The sequence below is a fragment of the Erinaceus europaeus genome, chromosome 10 (genome assembly GCF_950295315.1).
Source record: "Erinaceus europaeus chromosome 10, mEriEur2.1, whole genome shotgun sequence".
Classification (NCBI taxonomy): domain Eukaryota; kingdom Metazoa; phylum Chordata; class Mammalia; order Eulipotyphla; family Erinaceidae; genus Erinaceus; species Erinaceus europaeus.
In genome coordinates, this window is record NC_080171.1 from 95031235 (window position 1) to 95047697 (window position 16463).

Here is a 16463-nt window from a genome sequence, read left to right on the forward strand (position 1 = left end):
TAGCTTTTTTTTCCCTTGGTCACCAGAATTATTGTTGGGACTGGGTGCCTGCTTCCTGGTGTCCAGTACTTTTTTTTTCTTTTTCACAGAGTGAGAGACTGGGGGCTTGAACCCAGAGCCTTGCACATGATAGCATGTGTGCTCTACCTGATGAGCCAGCACTTACTCCTGAGCTCCTTTAACAGTCTAGACAGACACCTTGAACAGACTCCTACTTAACTATAAATAATTAATCTCCTACTAAGAATATGAACTTATTTTCAGCTTCTTTGAACAGGAATTAAAGCTATAAAGGCAACAAACCAAGCTTAAGGGTATCACTGCAAAATATGCCAAGATCCCATTAGTTACACAAAAATATGGAATGTTCTCTTAACACTTTCACAGAAGTAATAGAAAGGATGCCTACAGTTACAAATAAATAACCTAGTCTGGCAATTTCAATCTTTTATTCTTATTTCTCTATAGTAAGATAATTTTAATAGTATCTATTCTTATAACTATACTTAGAAATGGCTGGTTTTACACTAGAGGGTCAAGTAGAACACATCTTACCAGAATTAACAGAATTATCTTGATACTTCAGAAATCATTTTATAGTTCTACAGTTAATGGTGAACTGTAAGGCTGTTAAAGAAATTAAGCCATTTAAGACAGGTTCCTTAGTGGTGTAAGTAGATACTATATACAACAAACAAAGGTAAAAGCATAATACCAATTATAGTCTAGATGAACTTTAATTTTAGAATATTCATAATGTGAGTATATCTGTTGGATATGGCACAGCTTATTTTAGTTAGAAAATAAATTTTAAGGAGTCATCACTTTTAAGAGATGAGACATGCCTGCAAAATCTTGAAGTTCTAATTTCACTAATAAATGAGTCTTTTTCTACCTTTATGACCAACTTAAGTGAAATTAATTTCTTCACTAAATAAATATTTCTTACTGCATTGGTATTTCAGCTAGCACTATAACATGCTAAATGTGTAATGGTGAATAAAGCAGCAATAAGAACCTAGATAATCTACACTATCAGTCAAAGATCTGACACAGGAGAAATATCACAAGGCAAGATTCTAGGAACAAGACTGAGATGCAGAAAAACAAGCTAAGTTGATAGGATAAAATATCAGGAAAGACATCTCTCATTAAGTCTCAAAACTGAACAGATTGATTACTCCACTACACAGAAATTCTTTTTAACTTCAGAAGAAACTTAAAGCATGATTCCTGTATGTATCATATAAAGATTTTAACATGCTCACAAACCTCCTAGAAAAGAAAAAAAACTTTAAAAGAACATTTTTAAAAGCCACCTCCCATTTACATCCCATATTATAAAACATACAGGTAACTAGGCAATACATCTTGTTAAAATTTATGACTATAAATTCTCAGAAGTCATGGTTTTTGAAATCAAAAGCAGTGTACAAATGAGCAATTTTCAAACAAGTAAATTTGAAAACAAAACTAATTTGGACCACAGTTAGTCCTGGAATCAGAATCTCCAAGCAAAGCTATATAGATTTAGTTTGCTAATACCAAAAGCTATGCACTACTAAACATAATAAAACAGACCATCAAAATACATTAGAAGTTAAAGCAGAGTAAGGACCAACATGAGAAGCACAGATTTTTAATATTTTATATTTGAAAATACACCTTTTCACAAAATACAGTGATTATATAGGGGAAAAGGCTACTGGATATAGTATGACTGGCTTAGTGCCATTAAAGATAGCTAATTTCTTAAGTTTTTCAAAGCATAGTTAACATAACACTCAAAGTTCTTACATAACAAATATATATATAGATGTATGTATATATGTATACATGTACCTCCATCCTTCTTTTCCAATTCATCCCTAATTAGAGGGGAAGTAAGTATCACCTTCAGAGTTAGTGTGGGTTCTTTTGTATTCCGAATTATAATAGATGCCTCATCTATACATTGTTCCACTTGATATTTCTCTTCTGTGAGTTTCTGAAAGTCACCAAGATAAAAAAAATAATTAAGAAAAAAAATTTGATTAAAATCTAAAAAAAATGATTTCCCCATAGAATTCAAATATTAGTTATTAGTATTACTGTACTACAAGAATAAATAATTTTATTTTTTAATATTTTGAGACTGACACACTACCTGCTGTGCTAACAAGGCACTTATTTTTTAACATTTTAGTGGTACTGGGGTCTCAAGCATGTGCAATTCCTGTTCCTGGGCCAATTCCTTTTTCTTTTCATTTTATTTTAGAGAAATAGACAGGGGGTGTATTAATACCACAACACTGCTCCACCCAGTGCCATGGTGCTTACACACCTAGGTCTCATGCAACACTGGTATTCTTCTGGGTAAACTACTTTCTGTCTCAAAATTAAAGTCTTCAGTTAGGGGGCTTAAGAATAACATCCCTCTCTCCTTCCAATTTATCAATAAATACTCTTTATCCATTCAAGGTTTTTTTTTTTTGCCTCGAGGGTTATTGCTGGGGCTTGATGCCTGTGCCACAAATCCACTGCTCCTTGGGGCTATTTTTCCTCCTTGTTGCCCTTGTTGTTTTATCACTGCAGTGGTTATTATTGTTATTGTTACTGATTGTTGTTGTTGGATAGGACAGAGAGAAATCGAGATAGGAGGGGAGATAGAGAGGGAAAATAGAGAAAAATAGACACGGGCAGACCTGCTTCACCACTTGTGAAACGAATTGCCTGCAGGTGGGGAGCCGGTTGCTGGAACCCGGATCCTTACACCAGTTCTCCCGCTTTGCACCATGTGCACTTAGCACTTAACCCGCTGCACTACCGCCCAAAGCCCCCCCATTCAAGATATTAAGCACACAATCTCAAACACCTATGCAATTATAAAATAATATTTAAACTCATTCTTCCTAGTATTTTAAAGTAAAATAGCAACGGCATCATTATGTAATAAAAATTAAATTACTGGTATAGGCTGAAATTACTATAGGGAACTACTATATATGCCACAAGAAATGTTCTCAGAAATCACAACAGATTTTTATGTATTCCTAAATAGGAATTCCTACATGATAAGAAATTAGAATAAGATTATACAGTTTTTGGGGGGTCGGACTGTAGTACAGTGGGTTAAGCGCACAAGGCGAAACTCAACGACCAGCGGACGCATCCTGGTTCCAGCAGCCAGCTCCCCACCCGCAGGGGGGTTGCACAAGCAGCGAAGCAGGTCTGCAGATGTCTATCCTTCTCTCCCCATTTCTGTCTTCCTCTCCTTTTTCCATTTCTCTCTGTCCTATCTGGCAACAACATCAATAATAACAATAATAATAACCAGAACAATGATAAAAACAAAGGCAACAAAAAGGAAAATAAATAAAATATTGTTTTAAAAAGATTATATAAATTTTTATTTAAGATAATATCAATTTTCAAGATATTGGTACATGTAAGTCACCACACTCTCTTTTTAAATTTATTATCTTTACTTTTTATTGGATAGAAACAGCCAGAAATCAAGAGAAGGAGGTGACAGAGAGAGGAAAAGAGACAGAGAGATACCTGCAGCACAACTTCACCACTCACAAAGCATTCCCTCTGCAGGTGGAGACCAGGGTACTTGAACCCAGGTCCTTGTACATTGTAACATGTGCTCAATCAGGTACGCCTTCACCCAGCCCCGTGAAAACAGTAACATATTACTTGAAAAAAATATCTTTTTTAAAGGAATTTTTAAAAATATTTTATTAATTTATTAATGAGAATGACAGAGGAGGATAGGGAGAAAGAACCAGACATCACACCGGTACATGTGCTGCCAGGGTTTGAACTCGGGACCTCATGCTTGAGAGTTCAGTGCTTTATCCATTGCACCACCTCCTGGATCACGAAAAAATATATATCTTTTAACAATGGTAGGGACTGTTCCATTCTCCAAAGGGAGGTTGGGCAACATATTCTATCACTTGAGGGAGATGGGTACTGAAATTAGTGCAGCCTGGAATGTTCCTAGCCATGACCACAGGATGCGAGCTCAGACCTACAGGGATACAGAGGCTACACAGGCTGCTGTACTGAATATGGGCCCCAGATCAAATCGATGGGTTTACAGTTAATAAGATTTATATACTTTCCCCATATCTGGGAGCTACACTCTCCCCTAATCTATTTTTCTAGACCTTTTTCCAACTATGACACCATCTCCCCAGATAATAACTTTGGGTCCACCTGCATGTTAGCTGTCAGACTCAGGCAAAAACTAGTAAAGTCATGGGCTCCTTGGGATATACCTAAAACTGACTTTTTCCAAAATGGAGACCCCAAATCTTCATCTCTAATACTCATTCTGGCCTTTAGATTCATGATTAGTCAACAATTTGTTCTGATTTATATCTTAACTCTTTTTCAGCCACCAGGTTCCAGATGCTACTATGATGGTAACCTGACTTCCCTGAGCAGACAACCTCACCATGTGTCCTGGAGCCCTGCCTCCCCAGATCCCTACCCCACTATGGAAAAAGAGACAGGTTGGGAGTATGGATTGTCCTGCCAACACCCTTGTTTAGCCAAAAAGCAATTACAGAAACCAGACCTTCCACCTTCTGCACCCCATAATGATCCTGTGTCCATACTATCAGAGGGATCAATAGGGAAGCTTCCAAGGGAGGGGAGGGGATAGGGAATTCTTGTGGTGGGAATTGTACCCCTTTTATCCTATGGCCTTGTCAATATTTCCATCTTATAATAAAAAAATTTAAGTAAAAGTTTATATATATGTATATATATGTATGTATGTGTATATATGTGTATATATATATATGTATATATATATATATCCTGTGCAAAATGAAAAGAAAAAATATCTTTTAAAAAGAAATACATATAAAAGAAACTAACAACAAAAAAAGCACTGAACAACTCAAAATGTGAACTGTATAAGTTAGTATGTATTTATGTAACACAGACATAAGAACTACCAGATATGAAACCATCTTAATAATATAATCCAATTACATCATAGATAACATATGAAAAATGATCACAGCTTCTCCTGAAAGATGCAACTGACCCTTGGAGCAGGAAGAGCAGGTGTTGGGAGATCAGAGCTCCAGGCCAATTAACTGGTTGCCTTCAGCCCTGAAGGGCCTTCAGGGTTTAGCAGTATCTTCAAGTTGCATGAGAAATTAAAAATTTTCTAAATGTGTCCCCATATGAAAAAACGGTTGGAAACAAGGACATGGTGACCTTCCCAACAGAACGAATAGGTAACTGTTATATAAACACAATAGTTTTGAAAGTTATCATATATGAATGCCTTCAGTTGTCTAGCCTGTTTCTTTTTTGCATTATATCAACTCTTCTAAGAGTTTTATAGTATCAATTGATCTAGTATGGAAAACATGAAAGAGGCTTAGCAATAAAACCTGAAACTTTTAAGACTATCTTAATAGTCATCTTAATTTGGTAAATAAATCCTGAGTGCTAAAGTTTGCTTTAAATGTTATGTATGAATCTTTAATCCAAAGTATTCACCTTTTTGTCTATACTAATCCTCTACTACCAATTTCATGTGACTGAACTCACAAGGCCACTACCTATTTTCACCTTCTAACATACCCTTCTTTAGATGTGTGATTAGGGGCCAGGCAATAGTGCAGAGTTAAGCACAGCAGGTTAAGTGCAAGGACCGGCGCAAGGATCCCAGTTCAAGCCCATGGCTCCCCACCTGTGTGTGTGTGTGGTGGTGGTGGTGGGGGGGGGCTACAGGTGTCTATCTTTATCTCCCTCTCCTCTCTCAATTTCTCTCTGTCCTATCCAAACAACAGCAACGGCAACAATAACAACAACAAGTACAACAAAATGGGAAAAATAGCCTCCAGGAGCAGTGGATTCATAGTGCAGGCACAGAACCCTGAAGGCAAAAAAAAAAAAAAAAAAGTGTGATTAAACTGTACTCACCTGAATTTGAATAGGAAGATTATCTTTGACCGTAGTTAGCAGTGTCTCTGTGGGCTTGTCTTTGCACATTAAAACCAGCTCCAAGTCCATATCATCTTTAATCAGCAAGCCTTTTGCAACTAGACCAATCCTCATCACACCGCACAATGTCCGGCCACCTTGATCCCTACAAATAAAGTCTGAATGATTATTTTTTACATCTTACTTCCCTAACTATAATTTAATCACATGGCTTTCTGAATATCCCTAAGAACTGATGAGGGAGTATATGAATCCAGACACAGAAAATTAAATGTCAGATTTAAGGCCTATAAAGTTTCTATCTTACTTTAGGAATCAGTAGGGAAGATATTTCAGATTATAAATGTGTTAATTCTTTATTACATTTACATTGCTTAGGAAAATTTGAAAGTACTTAATCCCTTTCAATAATTTTTCATGAATTTTAAACCTTCTGTTTATTAGTGATTATGAGAAGCAAGTTATACTGGAAAAAAAATCCCAAGTGAAATTCAATTTTTTATTAGTGATTTAATAATAGTTTAACAAAATTACGAAACTACAGGTTTATAGCTCCACAGCACACCCACCACCAAAGTCCTCTCTCTCCCTTAGAACTCCATTGCCCATGATAATCACCATCGTTCTCATAGAGTCTTAGGGACAGTTTCGGATGGCTCAAATCTTGATCCTTGTGCAGGTTCTTGCTCTCTTTGCTATATGCACGTACTGGGTGCGCCACCCCCTGGACCTTTTTATGCATAATCTGGGCAGAAATCTTTTTTTCTTGGGGGGGGGAGAGTCAGGGTCTTGCTCATGTGATTTTATCACTCCTGGGTTGCTTTTTCATTCAGATAGAGAGCCAAAAAGGAAGTTTGCAAAGTTGTCAGGGCACTTCTGTGGTTCCAAGGTTCAAACCTTGGTCAAAGGCACATACCCTACACAATGAGTTAGTTACCTCTCTGGCCATCAGATGGGCATGTTAACTACTCATAGTGGTATCTGCTCAGTCAGTATCCACAACTGTAAAATAGCCAGATGAATATGGCTACTTCTACCTCCATTCTAGGAAACCACATAAGTTTAAGGGAAAAGTAGAGTGTGATAAAAACAGACTTAAAGAAAGAAGAAACAGAGCAAAGATAGTCTGCCAGTATATGCATTCCAAATCCAGCTGAAATCTAAAAGGACAAAAACTTAAAAGAACATCAAGACATAAATGGTGCATAAGAAAAATAGTAATAGTTTATCTTTGATTTTATTCCTTTTAAAAAATATTCCCTTGGGGGTCGGGCGGTGGCGCAGTGGGTTAAGCGCACGTGGCGCAAAGCGCAGGGACCGGCGAAAGGATCCCGGTTCGAGCCCCCGGCTCCCCACCTGCAGGAGAGTCGCTTCACGGGCGGTGAAGCAGGTCTGCAGGCGTCTATCTTTCTCTCCCCCTCTCTCTCTGTCTTCCCCTCCTCTCTCCAAATATTTCTCTCTGTCCTATCCAACAACAAAGCAACGTCAACAACGGCAATAATAACCGCAACAAGGCTGCAACAACTAGGGCAACAAAAAGGGGGAAAAATGGCCTCCAGGAGCGGTGGATTCATGGTGCAGGCACCGAGCTCAGCAATAACCCTGGAGGGAAAAAAAAATTCCCTTTTGTTGCCCTAGTTTTCTTCTTGTTGTAGTTATTGTTGTCGTCATTGTTGGATAGGACAGAGAGAAATGGAGAGAGGAGGGGAAGACAGAGAGAGGGAGAGAAAGATAGACACCTGCAGACCTGCTTCACAGCCTGTGAAGCCACTCCCCTGCAGGTGGGGAGCCGGGGGCTTGAACCTGGATCCTTACGCTGGTCCTTGCGCTTCGTGCCACCTGTGCTTAACCCGCTGCGCTACCGCCCGACTCCCTATTTTTTATTTTTAATACTAAAAATGTCCAACTGGCTCATTTTCTCAATCACAAGTGGAAATGTAATTAACCTTAGCAGTCATTTAACAAGTAATCAAGTATTAAAAATGTACTAAAAGCAGATTTAATCTCTTCTACTTATTTTCATTGTACAGTACAAAAGTAGTAATCTACTTAAGGGGAGGAGAAAGCAGTACCTCAGAACAAACTGTAAGCCACTAATGCTCATTTAGCCCTCACAAGTCTACATTTGAAAGACAAAGAATGTCATTCTCAAAAAAATTGTAAAATGGCAAAGCTTGGATTATTCAGGTTAGTTATTATTACTACTTTCCAAGTTTAGAAGAGGTTAAGCAAAGTAATCTAAAACTTTACTTCAACAGACTTTAGACTTGGTTATATAGAAAAAGGTAATTTTTTTCTGGAGGTAAATGATCAGATTTGAACAAAAGTCAGTATTTGAACAAAAGCCAGCCGAAGAGAGAAGGAACCAGAGTAAGGAAAGGGAAAAAAAAAATTGTGGTAGTAGAAAACAGGCAGGAATTTTTTAAAAACCAAGTCACAGGTTCACTACTTGGCACAACTTGAGGACTCAACAAAGATTAAACCAATGAAAAATTACTAAGGTGGTAAGTTATAGTTTAAGAATTACCCCCATCACTGACTTCAAACTAGTTTCTTTCCAGGCTACTATTACCCTCTCATCTGGACCACCTCAGTAACCTCTTCTGCCATCTCCAACCTATTTTATACTGCAACCACAATAACCTTCTAAAATCTATTCATGGGCAACATTCCACCTAATATTTTTCTGGTGTTCCATTGAACAATAGCATATTGGCTGAATCCTGGCTCTCCCATTAATGACACTGAACAAATTACAAATCAATTAACTCTTTTGAGCCTACCTTCTCTTTTGCATGAAGGAAGGAAAGAAGTGAAGGATGGTAGGAAGGAAGGATGCTTTCTTCATAGTAAGCTACAGAGGTGATAATTTAATTAATAAAAGTAATAAACTTAGTACAGAGCCTGGAATATATTAACAATAGCTAAGTGAACAAAAGCTACTATTCCTTAAAAACTATACATTTTATACATGGCTCTTTGCTGAAAAAAAAAATGTTCCTACTTTCAATTTCTGCTAAAACCCTACACATCTGCTGAGTCTACTGCAAATACTACATCTCCATAAAGATTTTTCTGATCCCCAGAACCAGAATCATAATCATTCCCTGCTCTGTTCTTTCACATCTAAGAAAAAATTATAGCACAGGTTCTAATAAAACTAGATTTGGGCTCCTGTAAGTTTGAAAATGAATCCTAAATCCAGCACATATAGCCATTCAGTGAATTTAAATTAAGCAAACTATAGTTTGCTCATGATCCTCAATTCTTTTTTCCTAAGCAAATCAAAAGCAATGGGAAATTTGTAAGTCAAATAAGGGCAGAGGAACGGAACAGTAATAATGGAAACCAGTTTGTTATATGAGAATGTAAAAAGAAAAAAAGAGGAAAAAAGTAACACAAGTGGTAGCTGTTATTAACTAGTTCTTTATCATTATTATTTATCTATTATTAGTTCTTTCTAAGATGTAATACCCAAATAATAATATACTTTGTCTTATGCAGAAAATAAGAGCATGGTTAAGTCTTACTTCAGTCCTGAATTTAAGTACAAGAGGTATAACAAAGCAAATGATCCAAATTTAGAATGTTGCATAAACTCGAGAACAAAATCCTAAACTTCTTTAAATTAGGGTTTTTTTTTTTTTGTCACTGTCAGGGTTTCACCACTCCAACTCAACTTTTTTCAGCATAACCATTATGCAATCTACCCCTTCCCTTTTCCCATTTTTTTTTTAATTGGACAGGACAAAGAAACTGAGAATGGAGGGGAAATAGAGGGAGAGAAAGACACCTGCAGACATGCTTCACTGGTCATGAAGCAGCCCCTGTGTGGGTGGGGAGTAAGGACTAGAACTCAGGTCCTTGCACATGGTGATCTGAATGCTTAACTGGCTGTGCCCTCTGTACTGCTTTAGCATACCTCAGGAGCAAAATTCTATTTCCAGAACATAGCTCTGTTCTTGGAGGATGAGTATACATCTTTATACAAAGCAAAGACACAATCTGTCCTCTTTTTGAGTTTCACCATGTGGCAAGAATCACTGATAACTGATCAATCTAGGACTGATTCACAAAGTGGAAAGAATTTACAGAGACTATCAAAAGGATATACATTAAGAACTATATTTAAAAGTCTAAGTGCAGAAAACTTCTGGAGTGGAGTTATGGCAACTTGATCTGGAGAAATCAGCTCTCCCCCAGAAAAAAATGTATTACAACAAAATAACAGATTTCTTCAGATAAGAGCTGAGATTTCTGGTAAAGAAACATCACTATCTGAAGGTTAATGATTATTGTGTGTGGATAGCAGGAGCAGGGGTGAAGGGAGGGGATAGAAATTCAACACTGTGGGGCTGGGCAGTAATGTACTGGGTTAAGCACACATCAAGTGCCAAGCACAAGGACCTGCTCAAGGATCCTGGTTTGAGCCCCCAACCCCACTCCACACCCGTAAAGGGGTCACTTTGCAAATGAGGCAAGTCTGCAGGTGTCTTATCTTTCTCTCCCTGTCTCTGTCTTCCCCTCCTTTCTCAATTTCTTTCTGTTCTATCCAACATCAATAACAGCAGCAGCAACAACAATAGCAATAACAGTAACAACACCAATAACAGAAATTTAAAGAAATACAAAGCTCTTAATTTTATATGAAGAAATGAGCTAAGAAAGAAATCTATGATCTCAAAGACTCAATGGATGGATAGAAAAATGGAAAACATGAAACAGAGCTACCAGGTGTGAAGACATTGTGAATGCATTCTGGTCTCAAATAGTAAGTCAAGGAATCTGTTTAACCATGTAGAAGACAGAATATCAGAAACAGAAGCTAAAATAACCACTCTGACTTTTAAAATCGACGGGTTAAAAAGTTTAGGAAAAATGAGCCAATTCTTCAAGACACTGAAGACCTCATTAGAAAAGCAAGTATCAGAAGGGGTCTCAGAAGACAGAAAGAAGGGAACAGAAACTATAGTCAGAAATAAAAGCAGATTTTTTTCCAAATCTGGGATATGGTCAGGATGTAAATGTTCTGGAAGGAAAGAGAATTCCCAAATTCACATACACTAAGAGACATTATTGTGAAACTATCTAAAGTTAAAGACAAGGAAGAAATTTTACAAGATCCTAAGGAAAAGAAGAATGTGACTTATAAAGAAACTATAGTCAAACTTGTATCAGATTTTTCTTCAAGAACCATGGAGACCAGGAGAGAGTACTGTATTAAAGGTTTTAAAAGACAACAACTGTCAATCACATGTATTTTACCCTGCAAAACTATCATTCAAATATGAAGGAGCAATCAAAACAGTACTTGACATAAAAATTAAGAATTTGTCATTACTAGACCTGCCTTGCAATAGTTAACTGAATGGAGTGCCACAGAGAAAGAAACAAGGAACATTTAACTCAACAAGGTGATACACTGTAACACAAGTCACAGAAATATGAGACGACTTTAAAATATGAGGAGTAAGAAATTGACAGAGGGGGGCCGGGTGTTGGCACACCTGGTTAAGTACGTATGTTATAGTTCACAAGGACTCAGGTTTGAGTCCCTGGTCCCTACCTGCAGAGGGTATGCTTCAGGAGTGTTGAAGCAGGGCTGCAGGTGTCTCTCTGTCTCTCTCCCTCTCTATCTCCCCATTCCTCTCAATTTCTGGCTGTCTCTATCCAATAAAAAGAATAAAGGTAATAAAAATTTTTTTAAAAAGAAATTGACAGGATATTCATGCAAAGAACTGTTAAGAACAGTTTAAGATTCTCTTAGATGTATTCATATATAAATTAGATGTATAATGCTTTTGTGTATAATACATATACATGTGTATACAGTCCTGTCTTGTTAAATGTTATTTTTCTCTCTAGTATTTTTAATCTTGCATCTTTTGTTATTCTCATCCCTTTTTTCTTTTTTTTTTTAATAAAACTTTTTTATTGTCTTTATTTATTGGATAGAGATAGCTGGAAATTGAGCAGAAGGGAGGAGACAGAGAGGGAGAGAAGACACCTGCAACCCTACTTCACCACTTGTGAAGCTTTCCCCCTGCAGGTGGGTACTGGGGGCTTGAACCTTGGTCCTTGAGCACTGTAACATGTGCGCTCAACCAAGTACGCCACCACCAGGCCCCTCTCATCCTTTTTTCTAATGTCTCACATTAACTATCTATCTATCTATCTATCTATCTATCTATCTATCTATCTATCTATCTATCAATAGACAAGAGAGAAATTGAGAAGGGAGGGAGAAAGAAAGATGAAAAGAGAGAGGGCAGGGGTAGATAGCATAATGGTTATGCAAAGAGACTCTCACACCTGAGGCTCCAAAGTCCCAGGTTCAAATCCCCCGCACCACCATAAGCCAGAGTTGAGTGTGCTCTGTTATTTCTCTGTCTTTCTCTCTGCATCTCTCTCAAAAATAAATAAAATAATTTAAAATGAGAGAGAGGGAGGGAGAGACAGACAGAGACAGAGAGAGAGAGGGACCTGCAGCCCTGCTTCACCACTCATAAAGCTTCCCCCCTGTAGGTGGGGACCAAGGGCTTGAATCTGTATCTTTGTACACTGTAATGTGTGTGTTTAACCATTTGGCCCCTTTTCTCATCCTTCTTATCATATATATCCTCAAGTACTTTGATTTGGAGTTTGTGTTCAAGGACTCTTATTGCCATAGTAATGTATCTGCTATAAGGTGAACTGTATTTCTATGAATAACGACCCAATGATTTTATTCATATGTGCAATATAAAGAAGTGAAACACATGAACTTTTTTTTAATCAGTTACTAAGACTTTGTGTAGACTATTGTGGTTCTCCCTGGGAGGGGGAAAGAACAGGGAGGTGAGGTATATGCCATTCTCACAGAATTGTGTGTGTGTGGGGGGGGGGCAGTGAGGAACTATACCTTTGATATCTTTTTTTTTCCTAAAAATATTTTATTTTAATGAAAGAGAGATACAGAGAGAAAGACACAGAGAATGACCAGAGAATTGCTCAGCTCTGCTTTATGGTGGGGTTGGGGATTCAACCTGGGACCTCAGAGTGACAGGCGTGAAAGTCTTTTGCACGACCATTAGTTACACTGTCTCCCCAGCCCTACCTCTGTAATCTTATGATCTTGTAAACCATTACTAAATCACTCATAAAAATAAATTTAGTGGTGATGCAGCACATGCCTTGATTGTATGAGGCCCTGGGTTTGATCTCCAGCACCACACAAAAAGAAAAAGGCAGAGTGGTGTTCTGGTTATCCTCTCTCATATATATATTTTAGAAGTCCAAATGAAAGAATAAGGCACATTACCCTTCAAAGACATTTAAAACAAATTGACAGCAAACATTTACTAGAGCACTTTCCAAAAGTTTACCCCACCTTTAAGAGCAAACTTCAGAAGATGGATTAAAAAGACCTAAATGCACTGACAATGAAACTTCACCAAAAAACAGTAAGACAACAAATTTTGTTACATATATTTTATTACAATAAAAAAAGTCTGGAAATTCCAAAACACAATTAAAATATGAAGTGAACAATTATTTAACTTACACAGAAACTAGTATATATCAGATTACACTCACTTGGAATGAGCTTCTGGCTCTTCCTTTTTTATTTCTGTCTCACCCTCTGCTTTTGTGCCTTTATTTGTTTCATCCAGCCAATCTGAGACATGTTTAAGAGCACATTCAACAGTAGATACCATATTCTGAACAGCTTCAAGTTCCTCTGGAGAAGGATAGATTGTTGAATGTTTCACCATAACATGGCGATCATCATTGGCAAAAGATCGAATAGATCTCTATCAGATAGAAAAAAAAAATTACTTCAGTAAAATACATGTCATCTGGAAAAGGTAGCATACAAATATATGTAAGTGAGCTCATAATATTGTCAAAAGATCTTAAATAATATTGCTTAGAAATGGGAAATAAATCTTCATTATACTAAACACCACAGAAAAATATGAGATGCTTCATTCAGGTTTTAATTAAGGTTGACACAAGCCACATTCTATGTATATGCTACTTTTAAACTGTATATATAATTAATTTTATCAACACTTTATCAGACAGCTAGGTTGAAAGAGTCTAATTCTTCTCTAGGTTCATGACAAACAGTTTCTCCAGTAAGTTTTTTTAAATTAACATGAGCTTATACAATTTTAGGAATAAATATTTTCACACCTCTCTCCATATATATGTATCACCACACCTACCTGACCCCTCTTCATTCCTTGTTTCCTCCAATAACCAACGAGGTTATGAGGATCTAAGAGTACTTATTCACTTGTTTTAGTTACCTGTATCTCACACGAATGAAAACATCCAATATATGACTTTAGTTCTGGCTTATGGTGGTGCTAGGGATTAGTCCTATTGTATGATTTCTTTATATATTTTGGAAATAATTTTGAGGGAGGTATTAGTTCTTCTTTGAAACTCAAAGAATTTATCAGTGAATCCTTAAGGGCCTGTGTGTTCTGTTCTTGGGGAGACTCTTAATTACTGATTCCGTGTATGCATTAGTGCTTGGTCTTTTTAGTTTATCTATTTCCTTCTGGTTCTGTTTATGCTATTTCTTTCCTCCTGGTTCAGGCTTGGGAAACTATATAGCTCTGAAAAATGTGTTCATTTCTTCTAAGTTATCAAACTGTCTACACAGATATAATCTTTCTTATATTCCTTTGTATTTCTGGGGTTTCTTTTGTAATTTGTCTCTTTAGTTTCTGATTTTCTTTTCTTTTTTCTTTTTTCCACCAGTGAGCACTGCTAAGTTCTGGCTTACAGAGGGGCAGAGGGATGGAGATTGAACCTGGACTCCGAAGACTCAGGCTTGAAGCTTTTTGTACAACCATTATGCTATCTCCCACATTCTCATTTCTGATTTTGTTATGTCTCTCTCCTCTCCTCTCCTCTCCTCTCCTCTCCTCTCCTCTCCTCTCCTCTCTCTCTTTAGTGACTCTTACAAGGAACTTTTTTTTTTATTTAAATTTTTTAATTTTTTTATGTTTATTTATTTTCCCTTTTGTTGCCCTTGTTATAGTTATTATTGTTGTTGTTATTTATGTCATTGTTCGGACAGAGAGAAATGGAAAGAGATGGGGGAAGACAGAGAGAGGGAAAGAAAGATAGACACCTGCAAACCTGCTTCACCGCCTGTGAAGCGACTCCCCTGCAGGTGGGGAGCCAGGGGGCTTAGACCGGATCCTTACTCCGGTCCTTGCGCTTTGCGCCACCTGCGCTTAACCTGCTGCGCTACCGCCCAACTCCCGGAACTTATTTTCTTATCCTTCAAGCAGTTCATGACTTCACTGTATCTTTTATGCCATCTTTATTTTTTCTTTCACTGACTTTTGCTCTGGTTTTTTATAATTTCACTCCTGCTAACTTTTGAGTCTGTGTGAATGTTGCTTATTTTATATTGTAGGTATATCAAGACTTTAATAGGTAAATGAGAAGAAAAGATAATTCTACATGGGTGGAAACTAATATTCTGTGCTGTTCTTTCACTTGTAACATCTTTCACAAGTCTTTTCTAACTTATACTTGGGGGGGAGGGGAATCACACAGAAGTCTCCAGAGTCAAAAACACAACAGTGGAAAATTTTGGCTTATTTTACTAATGAAAAAACTAGGTACCCAAAATATGTTTTCATCTAACAGCTCAAATCCAAATTTAAATATGAATTCCCCACAAAAATCACAAGGCTGTGTCCAGGAGGTGGCGTAGTAGGTAAATCATAGGACTATACTCTGAAGCGTTGAAGTACTGGAATTTGATCCCTGGAGTTCCTGGCACTGGTTCCCTCTCTCTCCTCTCTCCCTCTCCTCTCTGGTATTAACAAATGAATAAACATAAAATAAAATAAAACAAAAACTTGAGCAGGGGAGATAGTATAATGGTTATATAAGTGATTTTCATGCCTGAGGCTCTGAAGTCCCAGGTTCAACCCCAGTACTACCATAAGCCAGAGTTGAGCAGTGTTCTGGTTAGAAAGAAAAGATAAAACAAGTTTCCCTGATAGTTCAGTGACTCCAATACACTCAATATATATTTTGTTTTATTTTATTGTATTTCACTCCCACCAGAGTTATTACAGATATTTGGTGTCGGCATTCTGAGTCTACCACACTCAATGTCCTCTTTTTTCTTTTGCTTCTTTTTTTTGTTTGTTTGACAGAAGCACAAAGAAATTGAGAGGGAAGGGATATGATCAAGAGGGAGAGAGACACCTGCAGCATTGCATCACCACTTGTGAAGCTTCCTCCCTATCGGTCCTGGTACATGATGGTGAAGGAGGACCTATGCTGTGGGTGAGTATTTTGAAGCAATTTTACACATGTACCAACAACTGTATTTACTGAAAACTATTAATTCCCATCAATTAAAAAAATAAAATAAGAAAAATTTAATTAAAAATATGATCTGTGGGATTATGGGGCTCTATCTGGCAGTTTAAAGGATGTATAATAAATCTAAACTCATTTGCTTAAATAATACTATCTCTGTT

At 37.2% G+C, this 16463-nt stretch overlaps 1 protein-coding gene across 4 annotated transcripts in view; it reads right to left on the bottom strand.

Annotated features, from left to right (window-relative positions):
• Nucleotides 1-16463, bottom strand: part of STRBP (spermatid perinuclear RNA binding protein) — a 144505-nt gene that overhangs the window by 60048 nt on the left and 67994 nt on the right. For all 4 annotated transcript variants that reach the window (XM_060200124.1, XM_060200125.1, XM_060200122.1 and 1 more), the window contains 3 exons: nt 13534-13751; nt 5938-6103; nt 1843-1987 (listed from right to left, as the gene is read on the bottom strand). In XM_060200124.1, the coding sequence (XP_060056107.1) occupies nt 1843-1987; nt 5938-6103; nt 13534-13751 (529 nt within the window). The remainder of the gene's footprint in view (nt 1-1842; nt 1988-5937; nt 6104-13533; nt 13752-16463) is intronic.